The following is a 26132-nucleotide window of genomic DNA, read 5'->3' on the forward strand; positions in this document are numbered from 1 at the left end:
CTTGTGCTCCTTGGGGTGGAAGGTTGTGTCCTCTTCACACTGTTGGTCATTCTTGGTGTCCTGAGCTCACCAAGGCTTGGCCCCTGCTCCAGGATTCTGTAGTCTCTCCTTCGTCCCACACCTGCTCCCTTTGTGTTTCTTGGAAGTTCTGCCTGCAGGGTGCAAACTGACACCCAGATGATGGGCTCCCGCTTCCAGGGCAGTCTTGCCTGTAGCTGGCTGTGCAAGGCTTGAGGACAGAGAAGGGCTTCATTCAGAGCCTGCAGCAGGAAGGAAGTGTCACCATCTTCAGATATCCTGTCATCACTGTTCCCATCATGGTGATTATTGGCCTGAGGAGCTTCCATGGTCCTGAGGACCACATGCATCCCTGCTAGATCCTGCTGAAGGATGCACATGGTCTCCAGACAGATAGAAGGGATCTTGTCCAGATGCTCAAATATTATTAGCCTTCTGCTGTTTCTTTCAGAATCTTCAAGTCCAAGGGCCCAACGGGTCGTTAGAGAGGGGCTGGTTTGTTCTTCACCTGAGTCCTCTTGGCTGGGTCACCACTGAGCCAGTCATTATCTTTCTGGACGAGGTGGAAGGAAACTGGCATATTTGAACATCTGTCTTATGCCAGGTACGGTCCTAGGATCTTCCATATTTATGGTCTCATCCAATCTTCTCCACTCACCTTTGAGAAAGATATTTTTACCCTGATTTTATACGTAGGGAATTTGAGTGTTGGAGACAGACGCTTACCCAAACCCCCAGGAGACAACCGCCACGGCTTCCTTTACATGTGCACACTCTGTGCCAAGCACTGTGCTAAGCCCCAAATGTATTTTACAGCCACCCTAAGAAGAAGGTATTCTAATCCTTATTTTACAGATAAGGAAATTGAGGCTCAGAGAGCAGAAGCCACAGAGCTGGGAAGTGGCAGGTCAGTGATTTAAACCCAGATTTTCCTGGCGGTAGCTCTTTCCACAAATATGCATGTTGTTTTTCTCCTTGTTGGAAAGCCCTCCTCTGTGGCTTTTGCTCCTTCTGGCTCTGACTGGGGCACCACAGGCCCTGCTGCCCGCAGGGTGTTTGCAGATGGAGACTGTGTCCCCATCAGAAGATGGTCCCATGGCCACAGCACCTGCAGCTGGGCCTCCTTGTCCTGCTGGTGATTTGAGTTTGTGCCCCTGTCAGTGGGCCGAGGGGTACCAGAGGCGCTAGGGTATAGTGGTTTGCAGCTGTTTGCCGCCCTAGCTGCTGGCTGGCCACGTCTGCCAGGGCCAGTGCTTCCCCACGGAAGGGGACACAGATTGCAAAGTGACAGGAAGGGCAATGGGCTCACACTCACGGCCAGATCTGGCTGCTTCCAGGGCACGGGGTCAGGAAGGGCTGCTTCCAAGCCCTCTCTGAATGTCCTGCCCTGGCTCTCAGCGCTAGGTGGGGTTGCCTCCGGAAGCTGGGAAAGAGCCAGTGGCTTTGGTCCCTGGGATAGTCGGCCTTGTGGAGGTGGCTTCAGCCAAGCCCCAATGGCCATCTCCCTGACAGATGTCCACACCCAAGATAGACTGGGCCAGGGCAGAGGTCCAGCTGGCCCTTCCAGGGAGCCTTGTCATCTCCTGGGCTCAGGCCCCAGCTCTGGCCTGGGAACGGAGACCGGGGTTCTAGGTCTGCTCTGCCTGTCCTTTGCTATGTGACTCTGAGAAGTTACACTCTTGTTCTTGATGTCATCTACAAAGGGAGGATGGGCTAGTAGTGAACATTGATGTGAGTAAGTCCTACTCTGCGGTGAACTCCAGCAGTCTCGCTCCAGAGCTCCCGATCACACTCAACTGGGCATTACTCTCCCTTTTTGCAGATGAGTGACCCAAGGCTCCGAGAGGGAAAGTAACTTGCTTTGGGTCACGCAGCCCAGATCCGAACTCAAGAATCTCACTGTGAAATCTGCAACCTTTCTCCTGCACCAGTGCACGGAGTTCACATGGTGTGCACATGCTGAACGTAGGCTTCTGTGCAAAGAAACCGGTTCAGGAAGGAGGGTGCTAACTTTGGGGGTGCTCCTACTGTGTGTCGAGCCTTGGGCCTCCTCACTGCTCTGTGAGTCAGGTATCATCCTCCCCATTTTCTAGATCAGGAAACTGAGGTCCTGATCACAAGAGTGAAGTCTCCCAGATTCTAAAACACGTGTTCTGTCAAGTCCCTAGGGCTCCCCAGACCTCACCGAGGCCCTGTCTGGCTCACCAGGTTTCGTAACTGGTTTCTCTGTTTACTGACCATTGTCCCATTTAGCAAAACCCTGGGGCGGGAGGGTTGGGTGCCCCCAGGAGGACCCAGAGCCAAGAAGCAAACAAGCTCGGAGAGAGGGCTTCCCACGAGTGGCTGGCTGCCCAGGAAATCAACATCGGGGTGAAGAGAAAAGAACAGGGTGGTGTCCTCCAGGACTGGCCAAGGCCTTTTGTACATTGAGGCCGGGGGCGGAGGCTGAGGCGGCCTCCTCCCATCTCTGGTAGTTGCCTTGGGAGGTCCAGAGAGACCTGGAGGCTAGCCTAAGAGGGAGCAGGGCTGGAGCTGGTAGAGCAGGGGGTCCTGGCTCCAACTACACGGGAGGGATGAGGGCAGCACAGATCCTTCCTGGGGCGGATGCTGAAAAGCTGCCTACCGCATGTAGCACTGAGCTGGAGCCAGGGGCACCCAAGATCAGAGGTTGGGGGATCTCTGAGGTGCAGAAGAGGGCAGGGACTAGGGTATGCTCACCTAGCAAGTGGTGGCCGAGCAGGGCTGCCTCCCAAGTACAGGAAACTGGGCCCACGAATGGGACAGAGTATAGGTGCCACAGTCCATCCTCCACCCAGTGGCCACAGCCTGGAGACCTTCCTAGGGCATGCCTCTGTCCTGGGTGCTCACACAGGTGTGTGCAGGGCGAGAGGGCTTTCCTGGGGCAACCTCCTGCCCCGGTCTGGGAGGTCTGGTGGGGACCGCTGCCTCAACCACTCTGGGCTGCCGGATTTGGCTTGGCCTTGACTGGTTCAGCACCTGCAACCCTTTATGTGTAAAGGGCACTGCTGCTTCCTCTCTGCCCAGGTGGGATGGTGCTGGGAAGCCCTGCTTGACCTCCCCAGACAGAGCCTGGGGACTGGGACCAGCCAGACTTGTGTCTGAACCTCAGCAGTGCCTCTTTCCAGCTGAGTGACCCTGAGCCAGTAACTGAAGCTCCCCGTGTCTCAGTTTCCTGATCTACAAAGTGGGAGCTTACTTTCCCCTGGTTGCTGTGAGGAGACTCAATATCCAACACCCTTTTCCTTTCCTTCCTCTCTTTCCCAGAGATGTCCAGACCCAGAGACCCAGAGGTGAGGTGGCATGCTGCCATTGGTGATGGCTGTGTCTCCTCATGCAGGTCAGAGGCCCTGGACTGTCTGATTCAGAGAGACCTGTAAAGGCAAGATGGACCAGTGCCCCCATTTTACAGATGGGAACCCTGAGGCTCAGAGACGTGTAGGTTCCAGATGTGGTTGCATAGCCAGTATCTGGGAATGCTGGGTCTAAGAATGAGGCTTAGGGTCAGAGCGTTGGGGCCTACCCCGTGTTTTGCATAAGGAGACTCTGAGGCCCAGACAGGATAGTGATTTGCCCAAAGTCACCCAGGAAGTCGGCGGCAGAGGCAGGCCTAGCGCTGAGGCCTCTTTCTTTGTATCTAAAGGTTTTTCTTTTGCATTTAAATCCCGCTGGTCTCCTGAACACATACATCCTCTTCCAGGCAGGGACCATGTTGTCCCCATCCCAGTCTCCACACATCACTGCCCTGCAGCAAGGGTTTCTAGGCCATGGGCACCCCGAGGGCGGGAGCCTGCTCACCCTGGTGCTGAGGTCCCAGGCTCCAGAGCTATGTGACAGGCAAAGCTCCAGGGCCTTTGTGGTGATCATTAACCTGGGGGCCAGTGACCCCTGGGACCAAGGCCAAACCACAGCAGCCTCTGTTAATCACCACCTGGACAGAAGGGACTGCTCAGCTGGGACAGTTGCCCATTCAGTTTCTCTCAGGGGGGCTGGGATGACGAAAATTTCTTCTTTCTGCTTATTTGGATTTTCCAAATTGTCTAATGTGCAGGTATCACTTTGTGTGTATTTTTAAGGTATGATTTCTAGGTCAGTCTTGGTTTTTTTTGTTTGTTTGTGAGGGGGAGGTAATTAGGTTTATTCATTTTTTTCTATTTGGAGTGCTTGTGTGCTGAGCATGCGCTCTACCACTTGAGCTATATCCTCCCCATTAGATCAGTCTTTTATTTTATTTTTTTAAAAAAAGCTGTGTTGGATAAATACTTGTAAATAGTTTAAACCCTATAGCACATTTAAAACTTTTTTTCACACAAGTATAAGGAGGTGTAATTTAGATACCATTGCAGTTCACCCCTTGTAAGTGGACAGCACTATGATTTTTAGTACATTTTTCGGTCACATAATCCAGTGCTAGAAGGTTTTCATCGCCCTAAGATGTTCCCTTGTGCCAACTACAGTGATGTGGGTGCTTCTTCCAGCCTCTGGCAGCCAGGGCCACACTTGGGAGTGAAATTCTTCCTCCTGATCCCTTTCACACAAACTGGCTTGATGGTTGGGTGTTCACTCGCCTCGATAAGGATGTATGCAAAAACGGATGCGTTCATAAAAGAGGAGAGGAGCCCTACCAGAGTGGTTGTACAACTTGCCTTTTGCACTTGGAGCTCTCTCCGTGCTCATTGAGCGCCTGCTGTTTGCCCACCGTCAGAGCTAGCTCATTCTTCCTTCACAGCTACAGAGTGGTCCATTGTATGGCGGCTCCATGATTTTTTTAACTGGGACATTTGAGTCCTTTCCAGTTTTCTTCAAACAATGCTCCAGTGAACACCCTTGCACGTACATTTTTGTACTTACATTCTGTAAGTAATACTGAAGGAGATGGAACTGTTGTCGCATTGTGTGTTTCGAATTTGTATAGTCAAATTGCTCTCCAGAGAGGGGAAACCGGTTTATGCTTCCATTAATCGCTTATGAGAACTGTGGGCTTTTTATCATCTTCCAGGTGCCTAGGGAGAGGGAAGGGCTGTCTGAACTGAGTCCAGAGCTGGTCCGCTGTAGGCTCGGCAGGCCCAGGCCTAGACTCACAGCCCGGAGCACTCGGGCATCTCTCTGTGGCTCCCCACAGACACTGTGGTAAAATTCAGATTCTCCAGTGTGGCACACAGGTCCCTATGACCCTTGCCGCCCTCTCGAGCCTCATTTCCTCTTGCTCCCATGTTTCAGATAGGACCCCTCATTATTCACTGCATGTGGCCTGTGTTTGCTTGCCCTTTGCCCGTGCTGTTCCCTCCCCTAGAATGCCTTTTCTTTCCAGTCTCCCTCCTCCCCGTCCTTTCAGGCCCAGGTCACAAATCCCTTTGTCCACTAAGCCTTCTTAGAATCTCTGCAATCTGATTTGTCTTCTCTGTGTGTGCTCCTGGCCCTTTCCCTGACCCGCAGTCCCCGTTAAATGGGAGGAGGTTGTGTGTGCTGGAGGGCAAACTTCAGCCTGATTAGACAGAAACCAGGATCCAGCGGGGGTTGGGACGGTGACTAGAGCTTGTGGGGAAGGGGGATGGGAATTCCCATTTACCTAATTGCAGGCCAGGCCATTTTCACACACACAGATAAGTTTAATTCTCAACAGCCACTATGCCCATTTAGTAGATGGGGAGACTGAGGCATCAAAAAAAAGGAATTTACACATAATTGAGGCCGGAATCAAACCCAGGTCTCCAACTCCCCAGTTCTCTCTTTCCCCTCTCTCCATGGGAGGGGGAAGAGGCGGGTTGGCGGAGGTGGGGAGCAGGCCTGGATGAGTTTGCATAGCACTTCTAACCCAATGACTCCAGTGGGAGAGGGTAGGGAAGGGGAGGGAGCCTGGGAATGGGGAAGAGACTTGAATCCTTGTCTTCCCCACAGGGAGCCAGTAGATGGAACCTAAAACTGAAAAAACAAGAGCAAAACCAAAACAAATCCCTCCACCCTCCCCAAAACCCCTAAACAACAAAGGCTTGTTATTTAAGGTGTGAAGGTAAACCCTGAAATCATCAGCCAAAGAAGGAAGACAGAAGTGTTTGGTTGCAATGTGTCAATTTTGGGTGTAACTGACTGTACATCAATTAAATAAAAATTTTTTTGAAAAGTGATTGGTTGCCCCAGGGTAGAAGTAAGTGGGATTGAGAAGCAAAACTTTGTACAAATAACGTGACTTTAAGTTTTGAGAAAAATAAACTTATAAGAAATGAAAATTTTTTAAAAAGAAGGAAAGAAGGGCGGTATTCAATCCCAGGAGTTGAGAGGTATGCCCACTCCTCTGTCTTGCTTGCTCACGGGTCCAAGGAAGGTTGTCACCCCCTGAACTGTGTCCTTAGCTGATGGCAGCCACCAGCTTGGTGAGCAGTCCACCCAGACCACCGGAGGTCAAATCTTGGCTATTTTATTTCCTAGTTGTGTGCAAGTTGCGTGAGCATTCTGCACTCAGTTTCCTCCTCTGTAAAATGGGGCTGTCAATAGTACCCAGTCTGTAAAGAATGTTAGCATGTGTCAGCTTTCATGTGACACAGGGAAAATCCTCAGTAAATGTTAGTTTATGTTCTTTTTTTGCTGGAGACGTTACATGCTGAGAGGGCAGGGGTCTTGCCTAGGTTACACAGGAGACTAAGCTGGGTAGGCTCCTTGCCCTTCTTACATGCGCCCATTTAGTGTGCAAGGAGTTAGTGCCTGCGGTATGCCACGCCCTGTGCTTGGTCTCCACCCCGGAGCTAGGGCGAAGGGGCGACCGCGCCCCGTAGGGTCGGTCCCGGTGGGAACCCCGATGTTTCAAAAATCCAGGCCAGATCCCCGCCCCTCCCGGGCCCGCGGGGGCCCAACCCAGCCCCGCTCCCTCCCTGCAGGGCGGTCCCCGGCTCGGGCGGGATAGGCGGGCGGCTACTTAAGGTCGGTGACCCGGGAGGTCCCGGCTGCCGCCCGGGTCTTCTGCCGCCGTCGCTGCCATGGCTCCGCAACGCTCCGCACTGCTCGGCGCGCTGGTCCTGGCGCTGTGCGCGCTGTCGCCGCCGGCTCGCGGGGCCACCGCGTCGCGGGGAGCGCCCCAGGCACGGGCACCCCAGGCACGGGCGCCCCAGGGGCGGGTGCCTGAGGAGCGGGTGAGTGCCCGGGGGGCCTGGGGGCTCCCGGAGTAACTCTTTATTGTAAGTTCTTGCAGATACAGCGCTAGGAAAAGGGGAGTAATTCAGGTCTAGAATGGAAAAACTGTTTTGTTGCTTTGTAAGTATCTCTTGCTGCTTCCGGGCTCCCGTGGATGGGGGTGGGAGCCTCAGGGCCCTGGCTGTTTCCCTCCCTAGAATCTAACCTCACCTTGGCCGGATTCCTTTTTTACCTCGCCGCTGCCTTCTGATTTCTTTCCCATCTCTGCCGCCTGATTTCTCCTCTTCCTTGTCTAATTTCTCCTTCCCTCTGCCTGATTTCTCTCCTTCCCCCTTCTGATTTCTTCTTCCATTTCAGGTTCCTCTTTCTCATCTGATTTTTCTCTCCCTCTTCAATATTTCCTCTCTTTTTTGTATAATCTCAAACCTCCGCCTGCTTATCATCATTACTGTTATTTATTCTCCCCTCTCTGCTATCTCCTCTGCCCCGTCTGGTTTCTCCTCACTTCTGTTTCCCTTTTGTGTTTCTCCACCCCTCTGCCTGAGTTCTCCCATCTGGTTTTCCTGACTTCTTCCACCAGATCCGGCCCGAGGTGACCTGCGCCTGCTGATTTCCAATCTCTGGCTCCAGGCTAACCATCCCGCTCTGCTCCATCTCTAGCCCCAGCGCATGTCTGACAGTCTTTCCCCCAACTTGGACCACCTCATCTCCAACAGGCTCCTGCAGACCCCAGCTGCGTCCTCTCGCCTTTTCCAAGAAATGGAATTTGGGGGCTGGGGTTTTGGGGGGCAGGAGGGAGGAGGCAGACAGCGCAGGAGGCCACTTGGGCTCGGGCACCTAGGCCCTTCTTTGAGGGTGTGGTGGGGACATGGATGGGGCATGGGAAATCTTCTCACTTTCAAAGAGCAAAAGCAGACAGGCTGCATGACCTCAGGCCAGTCCCTTCCCCTCTTGGGGCCTCAGTTTCCCTATTAACAAGGTGGAGATGGATAATAAGCTCTCTGAGGGCCCCTGTAGTTCTAAGAGCCATTGAGGATGCTGGAAGGGAACAAGCCGAGCCCCTTGGGACCCCTAGCTTTACCATTGCCATCTGAGGGGTCTCCCCATGGCCCTAAACTTCTTGAAGCCTGGGCCAGTTCCTGCTATGACATTTCCTAGCTAGAAGTCCCCCGCAGAGTCACTTCACTTCTCTGTGCCTCAGCTGTCACATCTAATTGGCACTAAGAAAGGAAGGAAGAAGGGGAGTAGAGCCTTCTGTCCCCCATCACCAGGGAGCTGAGTAGGAGAGAGACACTGGCCAAGGACGGGGTTTGGAGCCTAAACTCTGCCCTGTTTGCTCACTCATTGAGACAGGGGTTGTAGAAGAGGGCAGGCTCACCTCAAGGGTGAGGAGAGTCAGCGGCTCAAGTGAGATGCTCTTGGTGCTGGAAACCACCCTCCCTCGTGCCCTGGGGTCTCTCCCCGCCAAGGCCCCTGCCCCAGCTCAGGCTCTGCCCTGTCTCTTACAGCCCAGCAGCATGGTGGTGGAACACCCCGAGTTCCTCAAGGCAGGGAAGGAGCCCGGCCTGCAGATCTGGCGTGTGGAGAAGTTTGACCTGGTTCCCGTGCCCCCCAACCTTTATGGAGACTTCTTCACAGGCGATGCCTATGTCATCCTGAAGACGGTGCAGCTGAGGAACGGGAACCTGCAGTACGACCTCCACTACTGGCTGGGTGAGGCCGGCCCCGCCCCAGGCCCCGCCCCTCCCTCCCACCCCCCACCCCCGTAGAGCTAGACCTTGGAGTCCTGGTCCCTAGGAAGAACCTGCGGGAATTAAGTGACTACTGAGCATCAGGTATGTGCCAGGTCTTTGGCTAGTGGTTCCAAGGCTCTAGAGCCTGCCTGCCAAGTTCAGACCCCAGCTCTGACCTTTCACAAGTCATTCAGTGTCGCTGTAAGGTGGACGTGATCACAGTGCCAAACGACCTCATAGGACTGTTTTGAGGATTAGACAAGTCACTGTGGCGCTCAGAACTGGAGTGACTTGGGGACCCTGGACCCCCCCGCCCCCAGCTCCAGCCACGCTCCAGTTTGCCCTTCAGAGTTGGGAGCCTGGAGTCCTGCCACAGCTCTCTGTGTGACTCTGTAAGTCCTGCTCCCTCACTGTACCTTGGTTTCCTCACGCTCCCAGGCCTGACTTCATGCTTAGGAGGGCTGAGAGTGAGTGTGGGAGAATGTGTCAGAGCTCGGAGGATTCTTAGATATCTTGAGTCTGGCCCCCGAGACCTCCCATTATATAGATGGAATAACTGAGGCTCACAGGAGGCAGGGGCTTACCCAGCTTCCACAGCCAGGCCAGGTCAGTGCTCGGGGCTCCAGACTCCTCCTCCACGGGAGGCTGGGACCACTTTCCGGAAGCCAAGCTCATGCTGCTCTGACGTCCCTCAGGCAATGAATGCAGCCAGGATGAGAGCGGCGCGGCCGCCATCTTCACTGTGCAACTGGATGACTACCTGAATGGTCGGGCTGTGCAGCACCGCGAGGTCCAGGGCTTCGAGTCAGCCACCTTCCTCGGCTACTTCAAGTCTGGCCTCAAGTACAAGGTGGGTGCTGGCAGCAGGGACAGATGCACCAATGGCAGGGCTCACTCAGGGCCATCCATCTTTCAGTCTTGTGCAGTGATGTAGGCAGACAGGTCAGAGCTCAGTCTCTGGAGTTGGCCAGCCCTTGGTTTGAATCCTGGGCCCTTTCTAGCCATGTGACCTTGGACAAATAACACTCCCTCTCTGAGCCTCTGGTTTCTTATTAAATGGAGAGAAGAAAATTCTCCATCACTTCACAGGGTTGTCTTCCTAGCCCCAGCAGTGTGAGTGGGGACCTAGCCTCTTGCTTGCCCGGGGCTTGAATCTGTAATCTTCAGTTCTCAGGCCCTGATGACAGAGTCCTGCGTTAGATTTTGAAAGGGCACCCTTGATCACATTTCTCTTTCTCCTCATTAGAATCCCCCTTGAACTTGAACTCTGAAGAGTCGGAGCCCCAGCCCCCAGCCAGTGGGAACTGAGCAAAGCTAAGCCAGGAGCCCCAAGAGGCTGTACCCTATATGCTGTGTGACTTCTGGCAAGCCACTTGGCCTCCCGGAGCCTCCCTTTCTTCTTCAGTTACATGAGAGCCAGTTGTATCTGCCCTTCAGGCCTGGGAGAGGATTTGGTGAAGGCGTTGGTGGGAAATGCCTTGCACAGGGCTTGGCACCTTGGAAGGGCTCAGGAAAAGCTGTAGTTTTGCAAAGCTGGGGTTCTCTTTGGTCAGGATAGGCAGGGGATCACAAACTTTGATGGCCTTAATGTCGGAGTCCAAATCTCATATTTTAAGGGAGGGAGGGAAAACTGAGGCACAGAGAGGTTAAGCAGCTGGCCCAGGGTCACACAGCAAGTCCATCCCAGAGCTGGGGCCAGAATCCAGTTCTCCTGACTGTTTCTCTCGCTACACCAACCTGCCCATCATGAGTAGGGTCCTAGGATAGGGGTCAAACCCTGTCTTTGCTGCTGATGTGCTGTGTGACCTTAGAGAAGTCATTGTCCATCTCTGGGCCTCCGAGTTCTGTGTTAATACGGTAGTGGCCCTGTCTGCTCAGCTGATACACTGGGGATTAGATGATGAAAAAGCTCTAGTGAGACAGGTAGCAGGGTGGATCCTGGGAACAGGGCCTCAGCCCTTGGCTGGGTGAAGCCGGGCCAGATACCCTGGCGCCTACCTGTGCCCCCTATTGGCCAGTTCACCCATGCTCACAGCTACTCCTGCAGAGCTGTCCAGCTCTCCCTTCTTCCTACAGCCCCTTCTGGGGCTTGGTACCTGCAGAGAGGTGAGAAGCTTGGGACCTAGGCCCTGGCCTTGGAGAAGGACCGGGACTTTTTGTAGTTCCTGCAGCAGGAAGTGGAAAGAGCACTTGACCAGGAGTCAGAGAAACTGGGATTCAGGTCCCCAGGCCACCCCTCACAGCTGTGAGGCTTTGGGCCAGTTGTTTGCCTCTGGGTGTGTGCTCATACACGTTCCCCATTTGCCATTCATTCCGCAAATATTTATCAAGTCCCTGTAACAACAGTGCCTGTTTATTATTGTTGCTGTGTGGACAGCAGCAACTCATAGAAATTTAAGCAACTCACACAGCAGCTAAGTGATAGAGCTGGGATTCAAACCCAGGTGTGAAGGTCCTAGCACAGAGCCAGTTCAGCGTGGACATTTGAAGACTCCTTGGTCTCTGATCTTCACTCAGGTGGAGCCTGGGAATTTGCATGTGTAGCAAGCCTCCCCCACCTTCCGGTGAATTTTCCAGGATGCTCTCAAACCATACTCCAGGAATGGTCCAGGGGATAAGTTCCTAAGCTGGACCTAGAGCTGCAACTTCAGTCCTGAAAGGCCCTGGCTTCTGTTGTGAGGTCCAAGGCCAAGCCTGTTTTCCAACTTCTGCAAGTCCTCCGACTGCCCCCGCACTTGGCAGGCCCAGCCTAAGGTTCTTGGCTTGGTGCCTTCATCAATTATAGATCCCCAAGGAGCAGAGCTTGATACGCAAGACTTGTTTCTGTGAAAGCCTGCTCCTCAGAGCCAGTTCTGTCCCTCGGGTGTGAGAAGGGCAGGGAGGGGACGAGAGCCACTAGACAGGGCTGCCACCTGACCTGGCCTGTCCTATTCTGTGACCCCCAAATCCTTAAAAGTCACTGCCCTTTTCAGAATCTGTTGATCCTGCCTCCTCCTCCTGACTCTCAGATCTAGAGTCCTACAGACCCCTTGGGTCTGGGTTTTTTGAAACCCTTTGTTCAAGCAGAGAGTGGGCTGGGCTGAGTCCTAGAAGCTCCCGGCCCCAAGAACCACATTGGGAAACCCATAGAATCACTCAAGCCCTTCCTGCCCTCCCTCCTGTTTCTGAGTTTAGAGTGTGGAGGGGACCAGCCCCAATCAATTTTTTTAATAAACGTTTTAGCATATTATTAAGTGTAGATCCTTATACCTCTTTCCCTTCTGACTACATGTGTAATAAAAGCTTATTGTAAGATGTCAAACACTGAAATGTGGCCTTTAGAAAGTAAAAGTCCCCCGTGATTTCACTCTTGGAGACATATACACCAAATGACATATAATTTTTCTCTCTCTCTATATGAACATATAGATATGTGTATTCATATATAGGTATAGAAATTATCCATATATATTTTATATATATAATATATAATATTTCATCACTTTACTTTGGAAAGTGGCTTTTAAAACAATATTCTATTAAATTTCATTCAAATAATTTAATGCCAATCTCTGCCCACCTAATGATTAGACCATAGAAAGCAACAGTCTTAAAGATTATAGTAAAAATAGTAAAAAATAATAAAACTTTCAAAAATGTCCTGCACCTTGTACTTGTAGATCCACTAAATTCTCCTAAGAGCTTACTTTTATTTTTCTGTTAACTCATCTTTCCAAGTCTAATTTTCTAGATCAGTAAGATTAGAGGAGTTAGTTAATCAGGAAATGTCTGTCCACACTCATTAGAAATCAAGTGTTCTTTTATTTTATAAATTCATATACATACACATAATTTATTAGAACTGGAATTTATGACATTGAACAGCCCTTTCACTTTTTTAAAAGAAAGTTTCTATTTTTTAATAAAAAAATAAAAGGCAAGCTTAAACAAGAGAAATATTTTAGAGATGTATAAAAAAAAGTTAAGGTCTTATTCTTCCCTTATTTCCCCGTTTCCTCCTCTCTGAGGAATCCATGGAAATGGTGTGTCCAGCACCTTTTGGAAAAGCTTTTCAGTTCCACTGTCTCTTTACCTCCAGCTGAATGAAGTCCCGGGGTCAGTGCTAACCACAGGCACTCGGGAGTTCCTGGCTGGCCAACTTGGGTGAAGCTGGTGTTTGGAAGGGCAAATGTGGGGGTAAAACTTCCACCAATTAGCGGGGGCCCTGGGCACGGGACTTAACCTCTTTGCATCTCAGTCTCCTTCCCTGTGACGTGGGATAATAAGAGTCACTACCTCAGGAGCTTGTGGGGACCACATCGCATGTCCATAAAGCAGGTGCCCCAGCCTCTGGCACGGGCTTAGTAAGTGGCAGCCTCTGCAGTCATTACCAGGTGAGCACAAGGCATTACATCTTCTTCCTCAGCTGCCCTTGCTCACCTGCTTCCCTGCGGGAGGGCCCCTGAAGTCTGGTGGAAAGAAAGGCTCTGTGAATGCCTTGGCCACCCTGCTGAGCCCAAAGGGATGCTCTTGAAAGGCCTCATTCTGGTACCAAAAAAGGACACCAGGGGGCGCTCTACTCACAACAGGGCAAACATTTCTACTTGAACAACTTTGCTCTGAACAATGGTTTATTCCTGCCTGCCGTCCTGGGTGACCTTCAGAAACCCTGATGTTGGGGGAAGAATGTGGGCGCTATAGATTTAGTCACACCGGGGTTTGAATCCTTGCTCTACCATTTACTAGCTTCGAGATCTTGGGCAAGTCTCTTCACTTCTGGGATCTGCTTTCCTCATCCGTAAGACGGGGATAATGACATCTCCCTCACAGATGATGCATGCGAAATGCCCCGCACGGTGGGCGTTAGCGTTTCCCCACCCTGTCTATACTGCTAACTGTGTGTAGACATAATAGGAACCCAGTTAGACTTGCTCCCTTTCCTGCATGAACAAGAGTCAGACTTGGCTTCACTCTGCAAAGTGTGTTGGCAGCGAGGGTCCTGGAGGGGGTGGCCACATTCCTGGCCTTAGTGGAAACCCTCTTCTGACTCCTCCCCCGTAACATATGGAGCAGAGAGACAAACCAACGGCAGATTGTCAACAGGAGGCAAGGTTCTATCCTTAGCTGTGCCACACGCATGGGAGTGCCCTGGAGTAAGTACTTCACTTCTACAGGCTTCCCTTTCATCATGGGTAAAATGCGAAGCTCTGTGGGGACCTTCTCAGCTCTGACTTGACCTCCCTGGGGACTGGGGTTTGGGGCCGGCAAGCACCTGGGGCTGGGACTTTTCTTGGCTTTCTGCTGAGCCCAGGGCAGTTTTGACTGCTGCAGAGAAGCCCTCCTGAAGTTCCCTGGGACTTGGTGATGGGTGCAGGGGGCGGCACAGCAGGGGCTCGTGTCACCATTTCAGAAGGGAGAGGCCTGAGGCTTAGAGAGGGGAAGAGACTTACCCAGAGTCACCCAGCATGGGAGTGGCAGGGTAGAGGCTTGAACTTGAGGTTGGTGCTCTGTCCCTTACCCACAGCCGCCTGTGAAGGCACAGCTGGGTGGGACTTGCTACAGAACTGTCGGAGGAGGGAGGGCAATGGGATTGGCTGGAGCAATCTCCCTAGAGACAGCCTTGAAGAATAGGAAAGCTTTGGATGAGCACTTCTCCAAGTGGGTTTTGCAGGATGTTCGCTCGCGCTGCAGGCAGGATGTGGAGGAGAAAAGCAGTTCTCGATTCAGTAGGGTAGGGAAATGCTGTGTCAAACAAAAGGCAAGCAGGCTTAGTTACCGTGGGACTTCCCAGAGCCTTTATCATGCGGATGGGCATTGTGTAACAGTCAGGGGGCAAATAAGGAGCATTCCTTGTGCTTATTTGATCATGGAACCCTTTCCTTGCAGGGTATCTTAGGGGATTAGAGTTCCTTAGAACAGCCCTGGGGAACTGCAGGTTTTGAGAAAGGAATGTTTGTAGTTTTTGATCCAGGAAAGTGGGCCCAGGGATCTTTGTTAGCGGAGTGTGAGATTCAAAGGGATGGCAGCAAGGTGCAGTGCGTAGGGAATCTGCTGACAGGCCACTGGTCCACAGGCCAGGATTTCCTTCTGTTACTCATCTCTATCCCTTTCCCCCATGTCTGCCTCTTGGGACCCTCTCCCTCGGGCTGACACTGTCTCTTTGACCCGACAGAAAGGAGGCGTGGCATCAGGATTCAAGCATGTGGTACCTAACGAAGTGGTTGTGCAGAGACTCTTCCAGGTCAAAGGGCGGCGTGTGGTCCGCGCCACAGAAGTGCCTGTGTCCTGGGACAGCTTCAACACCGGTGACTGCTTCATCCTGGACCTGGGCCACGTGAGTCCTGCCCCACCCTTTCCCGGGGCCCCCTGAGGTGCTCCAGGCCTGGCCAGGCTTGACTCTGGGGAGGTGGACACATCCACGTGAACAAAGGCAAAGACACAGCGGGGCAACCACAGGGCCAGCCGCCCCCGTGCACGCACGTGCTCTCGGCATGAGTCAGACACACCTGCAAAGACCAGGCGCAGGCGTGCTTGGCGTGTAACCGCAGACTCAACGCGTACATGCACACAGACCTCATGCACCGTGCACTTCGACTTCAGCTGACGTACAGGCTCCCTGACACGTTCGCCTGCACATCCTGTGTCACTCACTTGCAAACCCATGGCGGGCATGCACCAAACCTACAGGCTCTGGGAATGTCACCAGTATTTTATAATAACTACAAATGGAGTGTAAGCTTTAAAAATTGTGAATCACTATGTCGCCCACCTGAAACTTATATAATATTGTAAATCAACTGTATTTCTTTTTTTTTAATTTATTTTTTAAGGTGGCAGTTTCTTTTTATTTACTTATTTATTGGGGGAGAGGTAATTAGACTTATTTATTTATTAATGGAGGTACTGGGGATTGAACCCAGGACTTCATGAAGTGTGCTAAGCATGCACTCTAACCACTGAGCTATACCCTCCCACCTCAATGATATTCAATTAAAAAACCTATAAGCTCTTGCCCAGCAGGCATGGACATGGCTCCATGGCAAATGCCTATATGGGGAGGCCTGAGTGTGTTGTTCAAGGGCCCACATGTGTGTGTGTCATACGTGTAGTTGCACATGCACACTTGTATATGGCTCTGAGTGGGAGATGTACTTACCCAGGCCCACCTCACAGATGTGTGATGCTTTGTACACATTCTTCCCAAATCCATGTACACTCGTATCTTCAGAAGGACGTGGCCAGACCCTCCCCTCCCAACCTCACGTATACCCGTGATGTAATGTCTGTGTAAACAGAGGCACACACTCAGTGTCTGCTTGTTATTAAAGTACAACAGATACACGCAAGAGTGTGTGAATCCTGAGTGGACACCCTAGGGATTTCACATAGTGAACACACCCATGTCATTAACCCCAGATCAGGAAACAGAGCATCACCAGCCCCCGGAAGGCCCCGCCGGTCCCGATCTAGTCTCTTCATCTCCAAGGGTGACCATCATTCTGAACTCTCTCAACCAACAGCACAGAGTAATGCCACCTGTTTCTGATCTCCATCTACGTGGACTTAACTCCTTTTGACGTGACTTCTTTTGCTTGACATTCTCTTTCTGAGCTCCGTCCGTATGGTTGCCTGTGGTTGTAGACTGTTCCTTCTCCTTGCTGTTAAGATTAGACTGGGCGGACATGCCACAGTTTATTTAACCTTTCTGTTGTTGCTGGGCCCTTGGGGTAGCTTGGGGCTATTCCGGGTGGTGTGACTGAACGTTCTTGCACAGGTCTTTTGCTGGCTGCTGGCTCATAAGATATTGATATACTGAGCTTTAGAAGGTACAACCAAATGGTTTTCCAAAGGGGTTGTACCAATTTCCATTCCCACCAGCAGGCAAACATTTTTATACACATGTTATGTGTAGATGTACCAGTGAAAAAACACACAGCCCAAGCCACGCACTCGCATATCCTGGTGCACGTGGACCACACCCTTTGTGCTTGGATGTGGACATATGTGTGCTCCGCCGGCCCTCACCCGTGTAAGCAGAGAACAAGCTGAGCTTACACACCCCCGACAGCCTCCTCCTTGTATGTCACTGGGTTGGGCTTATACAAGGGACAGGGCACTGCCTTATGGGGGGGGTCCCTGCCTTACAGGACATTTACCAGTGGTGCGGCTCCAACAGCAACCGATTTGAGAAGCTGAAGGCCACACAGGTGTCCAAGGGCATCCGGGACAACGAGCGCAGTGGCCGGGCCCAGGTGCACGTGTCTGAGGAGGGCGCCGAGCCTGAGGCGATGCTCCAGGTACGCACAGCCACGTCCCAGGAGCGCAGGCTGGGTTGAGCATGGGGACAGTATGCTCGTTGCTTTCCTGCATTCAGGAGGCAGTTTGGAGATGAACTGGTTTTTTCCCCCAAGCTGGAAGGGTAGCTTTCCCGACAGCTCCCAGACTCCCCGGAGAAGGGTGGCTGGAATCCCAGGACCTGGTGCATGCTGGGGTTGTGAGCCACATCCTCCCCCTGGGAGGGCCAGGTGGTCCATAGGAGCTGAGGAGGAGGAGGGTCTTGGCGTCTTCTGAGGACAAGCCTGGTGCTGGGGAAGCTCAGAAAGAGACAACTGAGACCCAGTCCCCTCTTTCCTCTTCTGACCATTCCTAGTCATTTATAGCCCATTTCATCAACTGCATGGTGGCATTGCCAGTCGTTGTGGTTTGAGGACATATCAATAGAGGCAAAGTTCACCAGGAAAAGGAGGAGACCATGGGCTCTGCTCCATGCCACTTGGCTCCTGCTTGCCTGAGGGCACTGGGTTCTGGTTTTTAGAAAAAGCAGGAGGTGACTATTATGGGGAACCCGGATACCAAACTTGATGTCTTGGGAGGGGCAGGGGCTGGAGCCATTGAGGCTAGAGGTAGCTCAGAGTGGAGGCATGAAAACAGGCTTTAAAGTCATAGGGATATGGCTTCAAATTCTAATTTAGTCACCTTATAGCTGTGTAGACAAGGTACTTCATCTGTCTGGGTTTCCATTCCCTCTCCTGTGAGATGAGAGTGATCATCTGTGCCTCTTAGCATGGGTGTGAAGATGAAATGAGGTCTGTTATAGGCTTGTGGTGGACGGTGTTCAGTAACTTTGTTTATCATTGTTGGAAAGCTCGAAGGAAACAGAATAAAAATCTGAAGGACTGGAGGCAGAGGAGCAGTTCTTCCCGAGACAGGGGACAGAGTGGGAAGGACTTGACAGGCAGACCTGGTTGAGCTCTGCACACAGGAGGCACATGAAGAGATTCAGGGTGTCTCTGGAGGGGGTCCCCTCAGCAGAAGGTCCTCGTGGATGCCCGTGTGGTCCTTGCCTGTCTGGGGAGGGAGCTCTCTCAGGAGCCCAGGCGCCTCCCTAGGGGAGGAGGCTGCCGGGAGCTCACCACCACCCTTTCCTCCATCTCTCCATCTCCTGCAGGTGCTGGGCCCCAAGCCTGCTCTGCCCGCAGGGTCCGAGGACACAGCCAAGGAGGACGCAGCCAACCGCAAGCTGGCCAAGCTCTACAAGGTGAGCGTCAGCGGCTCCGTCCCGTGGGTATGGGGACAGGACAGGGAGGCAGGAGACCTGGTCTTCCCGAGCTCCCCTGCCGTGGGGCCTTGAACAAAGCACGCGTGGGGTGGGGTCTCCAGTGGACACCCATCAGCTTCCTTTGCCTTCCTGCACCAGGAATAAGAGAGTGCTGGTGACTGCAGACGCATCTGTGTCAGGTTCATCCACGGGGTCTTGGGCAGCACCTGTCCGCTCTCTGGGTCTCAGTTTCCTAGTCTGTAGAGTGGGGAGAAGGGCAGTAGAGTCAATTTTGCAGGATCTCCGGGAGTCCACAGAGACCGCTGATGGGAATGTTTAGGAAAATACAGGAAATACTACAGGTGTGTGCGTGTGAGTCAAGGGGCAGGTTATGATTAATGAGTTTATCTATAATTTCTTCTTGTGATTTTAAAAACTAAATTGAGGCTGACACTGAACTAAGGAACTCTGGCTTCTCACTGAGCCCATGACACTCGTGTTGTGCCCTAGGCTTACTTGTGGTAAAATAACAACAAAATGGGGTGCAGATTCTCATTGCCATCACAGAAAAACCACATTATTGGTTTTCATCCTGATTTTGAAGTAATACATGTTCATGGTAAATAACAATAGTGAGCAATACTCAAGAACATAAAAAGAAAATAAAAATCAAAGTAATGTCACTAGTTTAAGATAACCAGTACTTAATTAAAAAATGGATTTTAAGTACAAAAGTAAAAACACTTAATTTTTAAAATATCAGCCTCTAAACAACAAGATCCTACTGTGTAGCTCAGGGAACTGTATTCCATACCTTGTAATAGCCTATAATGAAAAAGAGTATGAAAAGGAGATACACACACACACACACACATATACAGATGTATATAAAACTGAATCACTATGATGCACACCAGAAATTAAAATAACATTATAAAGTGACTATACTTCAATTAAAGAAAAAAAATTTAAAAATCAGCTTCCCCTCTAAAAAAAAATTAGAAAAAGAAAATCAGCTTCCCCTCCTCCCCCTCCATGGGTTACCATGGTTACATGGTTACCCTTTTGGTGAAAGAACCTCCAGCTACATCTTTCTGTGTCTAGTTGCATATTTTTCCATCTCTGTTTGATATTAAGGGATCCAAACTATTCATGTTTTTCTGTAGCCTTCTCTTTTCCACATGACATGGTCAGGAATATCCCTCTGTAACAGAGAGCCACATGGCCCTTTATAACGGCTATATAGTGTTCTATTTTACGAATGTAAGAATCTCAGCAGACCCGTCATTGATAGACTCTGGAATGTTTCCACCTGTTACAATGGCAAACAGTCCCTCTTCGTTCCCTTGTGTTAAGTATGGCATTAGGGAAGCTTCTAGACGTGGACTGCTGGGTCACAGGCTAAATAATGAGTCAGTGATTGAAAATACCAGTTTTGGAATAGGACTCCCTGAGCTCAAATCCCAGGTCTGGTACTTTGTAGCTGTGCAGGTTACTTAACATTTCTGTGCCTTGGTCTCATTGGGAATAAAATGGGGAGAGTAATAGGACTATCCTAGGATTGTTGTAAGGATTAAAGGAGTTCCAAAATTGTGTAAGTGATTAAATTGTATCAGTTATTTTAGATTGCTTACAAAAGGGCCTGGTGCATAGTTAAGTTTTCAATGAAGTCCAAACACTTAGTGTTTAAAATTCTGATACGTTATTACTAAACTGCCCTCTGGAAGGGCTCCCTGACTATCCTTGTTAAGTTTTCAATGAAGTCCAAACACTTAGTGTTTAAAATTCTGATACGTTATTACTAAACTGCCCTCTGGAAGGGCTCCCTGACTATCCTCACCTGGGGTCTGAAAGTGCCTGTTTACCCAGAGCCTTGTCAACACTGGGTGTTGTCAATCTTTTGAATTTTGGTCCACTTTTTCCCTAAACTTTAATGAACTTTTTATTTTAGAATAATTTTTAGGTTTACAAAAACATTGCAAAGATAGTACAGAGGGTTCCCATATCCCCTTCACCCAGCTTCCCCTTAACATCTTAACCAAGTCCGTTTGTCAAAACTAAGAACTTAACATCAGTTCAATATGATTAACCAAACTGTAGACTTTATTCAGATTTCCCCAGTTTTTCGTTTCAGGTTCCAATCCAGAAGACTGCACTGCATTTAGATCTTTTTTCTTCTCTTTTCTTTTTAAACAGATGAGGTAGAATATCTCCAATACCTTTTTGCCAACGAAACACTTCTTTTTGTCTGCCACCCGCCTTCCTGCATTTGCTCCCCCTGCCCTTTCTGTGTGCGGTTTCCAGGCTGCCCCTGTGTGTTGGTCACAGATGTGGTTGTGACAAAGCAAAAAAGGACAAAGAAATCCTGAATGAGCTTCAGGGTTTGAGGGTGCAGGCCCAGGTGTCGTTTGGGGTCGGGGTGGGTCGTGGACCTCTCCACGTGTTGGCTTGAGGGCACCCTGTGGACAGGCCAAGGTGGTGGGAGTCACTCATGGGCTGACCTCTCTCTCCCCTTCACCCAGGTCTCCAACGGTGCAGGCACCATGTCGGTCTCTCTCGTGGCTGATGAGAACCCCTTCGCCCAGGGGGCCTTGAGGTCAGAGGACTGCTTCATCCTGGACCATGGCAGAGATGGGAAAATCTTTGTCTGGAAAGGTACTGGGGAGAGGGGAAGGGCTCTGCCAGAACCTCAAGTGAGATCTCCTGCTGCCTTGCAGGAATTTGACTCACCAGGGCTGGTAGAGTGTGTGGTGATACTGTGGGCAGTGGAAATTAGGAGTCTTGCTTGGTCTAAAGCCCTGGCTTTGTGGTTGATTTGCTGTGTGATCTTGGGCACTGTACTTACCTCTCTGGGCCTCAGATTTTCTATTTGGGTTAAAACTGGTGTTTCCCAAGTGTGTTATAATATTATTTCTTAGAAAGGTTAATGGATATCATGTAAAAAAATATGTTAAAAAAGTAGTTCTGTGATCAGATAAATGTATGGGCAACACTGGGTTAAATCATGCTAGCAGGTTTGTTTATTGCAGGACTTTTAAGAGCCTTTAACTTGCTGGTGTATGTTGGGGCTTTTCATAAGGTGATCTGGGTTCTGTTTGGGCAATGCTATGCTAGGGATCTGTGGAACTCTTGGTGGAATGTCTTGTGGGACTGATTGTGGGAGGCTCTTGGAAAAGGTCAGCGCAGATGTTTCTGAGAGACGCTGGACGTTCTGGGAGGACCTATCAGCATCTTCCCAGGAAGCTCTACGACTTGTGCAAAGAAGGGGACAGAAGTGGGAGGAGGCAGTGGGTGGACAGAGAATGGCAGAGGTGGGGGGAGAGAGATGGAGCACTGTGGCTATAATAATAATAATATTATTATTATTATTAATATTATTATTATTATTATTATTATTATTATTATTATTATTACTACTACTACTACTACTACTACTACCACTACCACCTGGGCCCCTCAACCTTGGTGACAAGAAGGCTGGGGCTGGCGGGCTGGCACCAGCTGTCCAGGAGCTGTCCAGGCATGGGAAGGCTCTCAGGGTTGGGGTAAACTCAAACTGTGGGGGGAGGAGCCCCTACTGTGGACAATAACTTAGAGGGGAGGGGCCTGAGGGTCCGAGTAGCAGCTACTTACCATCTCTAAGACTCTGATTTCCTTGTACGTAAATGAGGACAAGCTACTTAATGATCTTTGTCACATAAGGTTGTCATGTGGACTACACACAGGAATTTTGGTAGAGTTCTGAGCTCAGTAGATGGGCCACAGTGGTCAGTGTGCTTGCTGTCATCAGCCAGGACCCCAGCTGGACCCCCGGAGGCTCATGGCGTGGTCAGCTCCAGGGTCCCTGGTCCACAGTCTAAGAAGAGGGAGGGAGGTTTGGCTGCTACTTTCCCAGGTCACTGGACACTGACCCCAGGCCCCTTATTCTCATCTGCCGACAGGCAAGCAGGCCAACACGGAGGAGAGGAAGGCTGCCCTCAAAACGGCCTCCGACTTCATCTCCAAGATGGACTACCCCAGGCAGACCCAGGTGAGTCTGGGAACCAGATAGGACAGTGAGAACGGGTCCAATTTGGGTGCGGAAGGGCTGGGCTGGGGTGGGTGTCCCAGCCTCGGTGCGGACTGGGTGTCTGAGCCTCTCTTGAAGGCCCGTGCTGGGCCACCCCGTCCCCAGGGGCACTCCAGCCCAGCCACATCCTGCTCTTCCTCCCACCCTCAGGTCTCCGTTCTTCCCGAAGGTGGTGAGACCCCACTGTTCAAGCAGTTCTTTAAGAACTGGCGGGACCCAGACCAGACAGATGGCCTGGGCCTGGCCTATCTCTCCAGCCATATCGCCAACGTGGAGCGCGTGCCCTTCGACGCTGCCACTCTGCACACCTCCACTGCCATGGCCGCCCAGCACGGCATGGATGACGATGGCACAGGCCAGAAACAGGTACCGGGGGGCTGGGTGGGCGTGTTTAGGCCCCTTCCTTGCTCCCTCGCAGGCATCTCTGGCCCAGCCACTGCCTCCTGCTTCTCTGAGGATGTTTCTATAAGAGATTTTGACCACAGTTTTAGTGGTTGGGAATCTTTCATCTTACTTGATTTTTTACAACCAACATACCCTAAGTACCTACTGCTTGCCAGGCCCTGTGCCAGGTGTCTCAGACCCCACCTTGCCCGAGAAGTGCCTGTCTGGGAGGGGAGATGACCACAGCCACAGCTGATTGCTCAGATCTGTGTGGTCAGTGGAAGATGGGAGGTGCATGGGGATTATGGGAACAGGAAGGGCAGTGAGGGTGGGTGGACAGGGCATTTGTCACAGAGATGGAGACCCTTTTCTTGGGCCTCAGAGTATGAGTAGGAGTTTGCTGCCAGAGAGGGAGAGTGGGTATTCCAGGCAGAGAGCTGTCCTGGGAGCCTGGTGGTGGTGTCCTCCAAGAGAGCCTTGAACCCGTGTCCAAGGATGTGGACTTGATCCTGTAACCATTATGTGCTAGTGAGGGTTTTCTTTTCTTTTTCTTTTTTTAAAAGCAGCAATTGCTTCTGAAACTCACTGTGAAGATGAATTAGAGGCAAGAAAACAAGGGTAGAGACCTCATGAGGAGGTGATTATAATAGTTTAGGAGAGAGAAAATGACCTTGAGACCAGGAAGGTGACAGCAAAGATGGAGAGGTGGGGTTCAGAGATGTTTATGAGGTAGAATCCACTTGAGAAAAATGTTGACTCTATTCTATAATAGAAATAGCAAAAGAGTTCACTTGTATTTATTATTTTTCTCATTGGCATTATTATTCTTCATTCATCATTCATTCATTACTTCAGTGGGAGGGGAGGGGGCCATGAAAATGATCAGGATAGAGCAGTGGAGAAAGGGCCGTGGCCGCCCGGCTGTATGACCTAGGGCGAGCTACTTAACTTCTTGGAGCCTCACTTTCCTCACCTGTAAAATGAGATTTAATCCCATACCTTTCAAGAATCTTCCAGGGTTAGAGATTCTGGGCTTGTTTCCTTTGATTGCAGCACCACCAGGTGGCGCTGCAGGGCTTCGTGAGCACTCGGAAAACTGTCACCAGAGCTCTGCAAAGAGATCTGGCAACAGGAGTCATTCTCAGGTCACCGAGCGATGGTCCTGTCTCTGCAGCTGATCTACAAAATCCAGACAATTTAAGAATGATACTGATAATGGTAATATTAGTAATAAAATAATAATAATTTTAATAAGAGTCACTGCTGCCTGCAGAGCCATCACCCTTTTCCAGGCACAGTGCTGGACTTTTGTGAATAAACTTATTTGATCTTCACAACAACCCTTATTATTCCTGTTTCTCGGATGGGGAAACTGAGGCTCATTGATGTTAAGCAAGTCATGTAAAGTCTCACAACCTCTAAGGGGGTGGAGCCTGATTTGGATCCAAGTTATATATTGATTTGTAGCTTTAGCCTTTGTTACCTAGCGTTATACCCACTAAACACATGTTCTAAGTACCACCATGCAAAAAATAATGGGAAAGAAAATATTTTTAAAAAGGAAAAAATTTTAAAGAAGATAAAAAGGAAAAAAAAAAAAGAAAAATTGAAAATAAATACCACCATACAGCTCGCCCTGCCTGTGCTGATCTTTACGAGGAGGAAGTACAGGGTGGGGCTGGATGCAGTGGAAGGATCCCGGAGCAGGAGACCTGGATTTGAGTCTCTGTGATTCAGGCCAGTTACTTAACTTTAGTCTGAGTCCGAGTGGAGTCTGCTGTGTGACCGCTCTCCACCACTCTGGTTTCCCAGCTGGTCTGAGTTGAGGGGTGCGAGGGGAGGTGCACTGTGTCTGAGCCCAGCTTTGCTCTGCTAGATCTGGAGAATTGAAGGCGCCAGCAAAGTGCCCGTGAACCCCGCCACATATGGGCAGTTCTACGGTGGCGACAGCTACATCATTCTGTATAACTACCGTCACGGCAGCCGTCAGGGGCAGATCATCTACAACTGGTGAGGGTCTGGGGCCCTGTGCTGTGGGGTGCGGTGTGGGGGGCACCGGCTGGACCCCGAGCGTGGCAGCCAGGGGGGTGGTGAACAGGGCTGAGGGAAGCCTGCGGGTGTGTGGCCCTGAGGCGGGACAGCCACACTTCACTGGGAAAGGCTCTCATTCAGAGGGCAACATCGCCTGTCTCATTTCTCAAAACAACTTTTAAACAATTCTCATAAAGGCGTCACATGTCCATTGTAGGAGATGTAGGAAACAGGGAGAAACAAAGAGAAAATCTCTCCCCCAATTCCACTCTAAGTACAGTTTATCCTCCCATGTGTTTTCTAATTAAAAATTATTTTTAATTCTTTAAAAACAGATAATGCAGTCATGAGTCAAAAATCAAAACAGAATGATAAAAAGGCATCTATTGAGCAATCTTGTCCCCATCCTATCCCTCTCCACCTTCCTCTCCAACCCCCATCCCTCCATGGATACCCACTTTCATTAATTTCTTATACATCCTTCCAGTATTTTTAATGCAAGTATATACAAATATGACCCTATATTCTTAACTCTCTCCCTTCCTTAAACACAAAGATAGCATACTATGTATGCTGTCCTACACTTTGCTCTTTTCACTTAACACTTCCTGGAGCTCAATCTATGAAAAGCTTCCTTACTCTTTTTCACAGCTGCATAATATTCCATTGTGTGGCTATCCTGTAGTTTATTTAACAAACTTCCTGCTGATGCCTACTTAGATTGATTCCACACTTTTGCTATTACAAGTATTGCTGTGATTAGTGACTTTAAATGAACATCACTTTGAATGTGTAGAGAAATAGTTCTAGAATAAGTCCCCAAAAATGGGATTGCTGGGTCAAAGAGTAAATGCACTTGTCATTTTGACAGAGAGTGCTTGATTTCCCTAGATGGAGTTTATAGTGTTTGCATTCCCACCAACAACGAGTGAGAGTGTTCCCCTACAGCCTCACCTGTGGACTGTGTTATCAAACTTTTGTCTATTTGTCCACCTTACAGTTTATAAAAATGTTATTGCAGTATAGTATTTTTCATTGGTATTTCTCTTACTGTGCAATCTCAAACTTTCTGAAAACTAGCTGTTGAATTTCTTTTTTTTTTTTAATTTTTTGGGGGTAATTAGGTATTTATTTGTTTATATACTTACTTATTTTATATGGAGGTAATGGGGATTGAACCCAGGACCTCATGCATGCTAACCATGCACTCTACCACTGAGCTATATACCATCCAGCC

At 50.3% G+C, this 26132-nt stretch overlaps 1 protein-coding gene across 2 annotated transcripts in view; it reads left to right on the plus strand.

Annotated features, from left to right (window-relative positions):
• GSN (gelsolin) overlaps window positions 1–26132 on the plus strand; it is a 54591-nt gene that overhangs the window by 21468 nt on the left and 6991 nt on the right. Inside the window, exons 1-10 of one of the 2 annotated variants that reach the window (XM_006205555.4) lie at window positions 6906–7160; window positions 8670–8874; window positions 9590–9744; window positions 15046–15207; window positions 17021–17170; window positions 18322–18411; window positions 20934–21066; window positions 22353–22441; window positions 22631–22846; window positions 24741–24874. In XM_006205555.4, the coding sequence (XP_006205617.2) occupies window positions 7008–7160; window positions 8670–8874; window positions 9590–9744; window positions 15046–15207; window positions 17021–17170; window positions 18322–18411; window positions 20934–21066; window positions 22353–22441; window positions 22631–22846; window positions 24741–24874 (1487 nt within the window). In that variant the 5' untranslated portion in view covers window positions 6906–7007. Of the gene's footprint in view, window positions 1–6905; window positions 7161–8669; window positions 8875–9589; window positions 9745–15045; window positions 15208–17020; window positions 17171–18321; window positions 18412–20933; window positions 21067–22352; window positions 22442–22630; window positions 22847–24740; window positions 24875–26132 lie in introns of those variants that run through there. The other variant, XM_006205559.3, reaches the window with a different exon arrangement.

Source organism: Vicugna pacos, chromosome 4 (assembly GCF_048564905.1).
Source record: "Vicugna pacos chromosome 4, VicPac4, whole genome shotgun sequence".
In the NCBI taxonomy this organism is placed as follows: Eukaryota; Metazoa; Chordata; class Mammalia; order Artiodactyla; family Camelidae; genus Vicugna; species Vicugna pacos.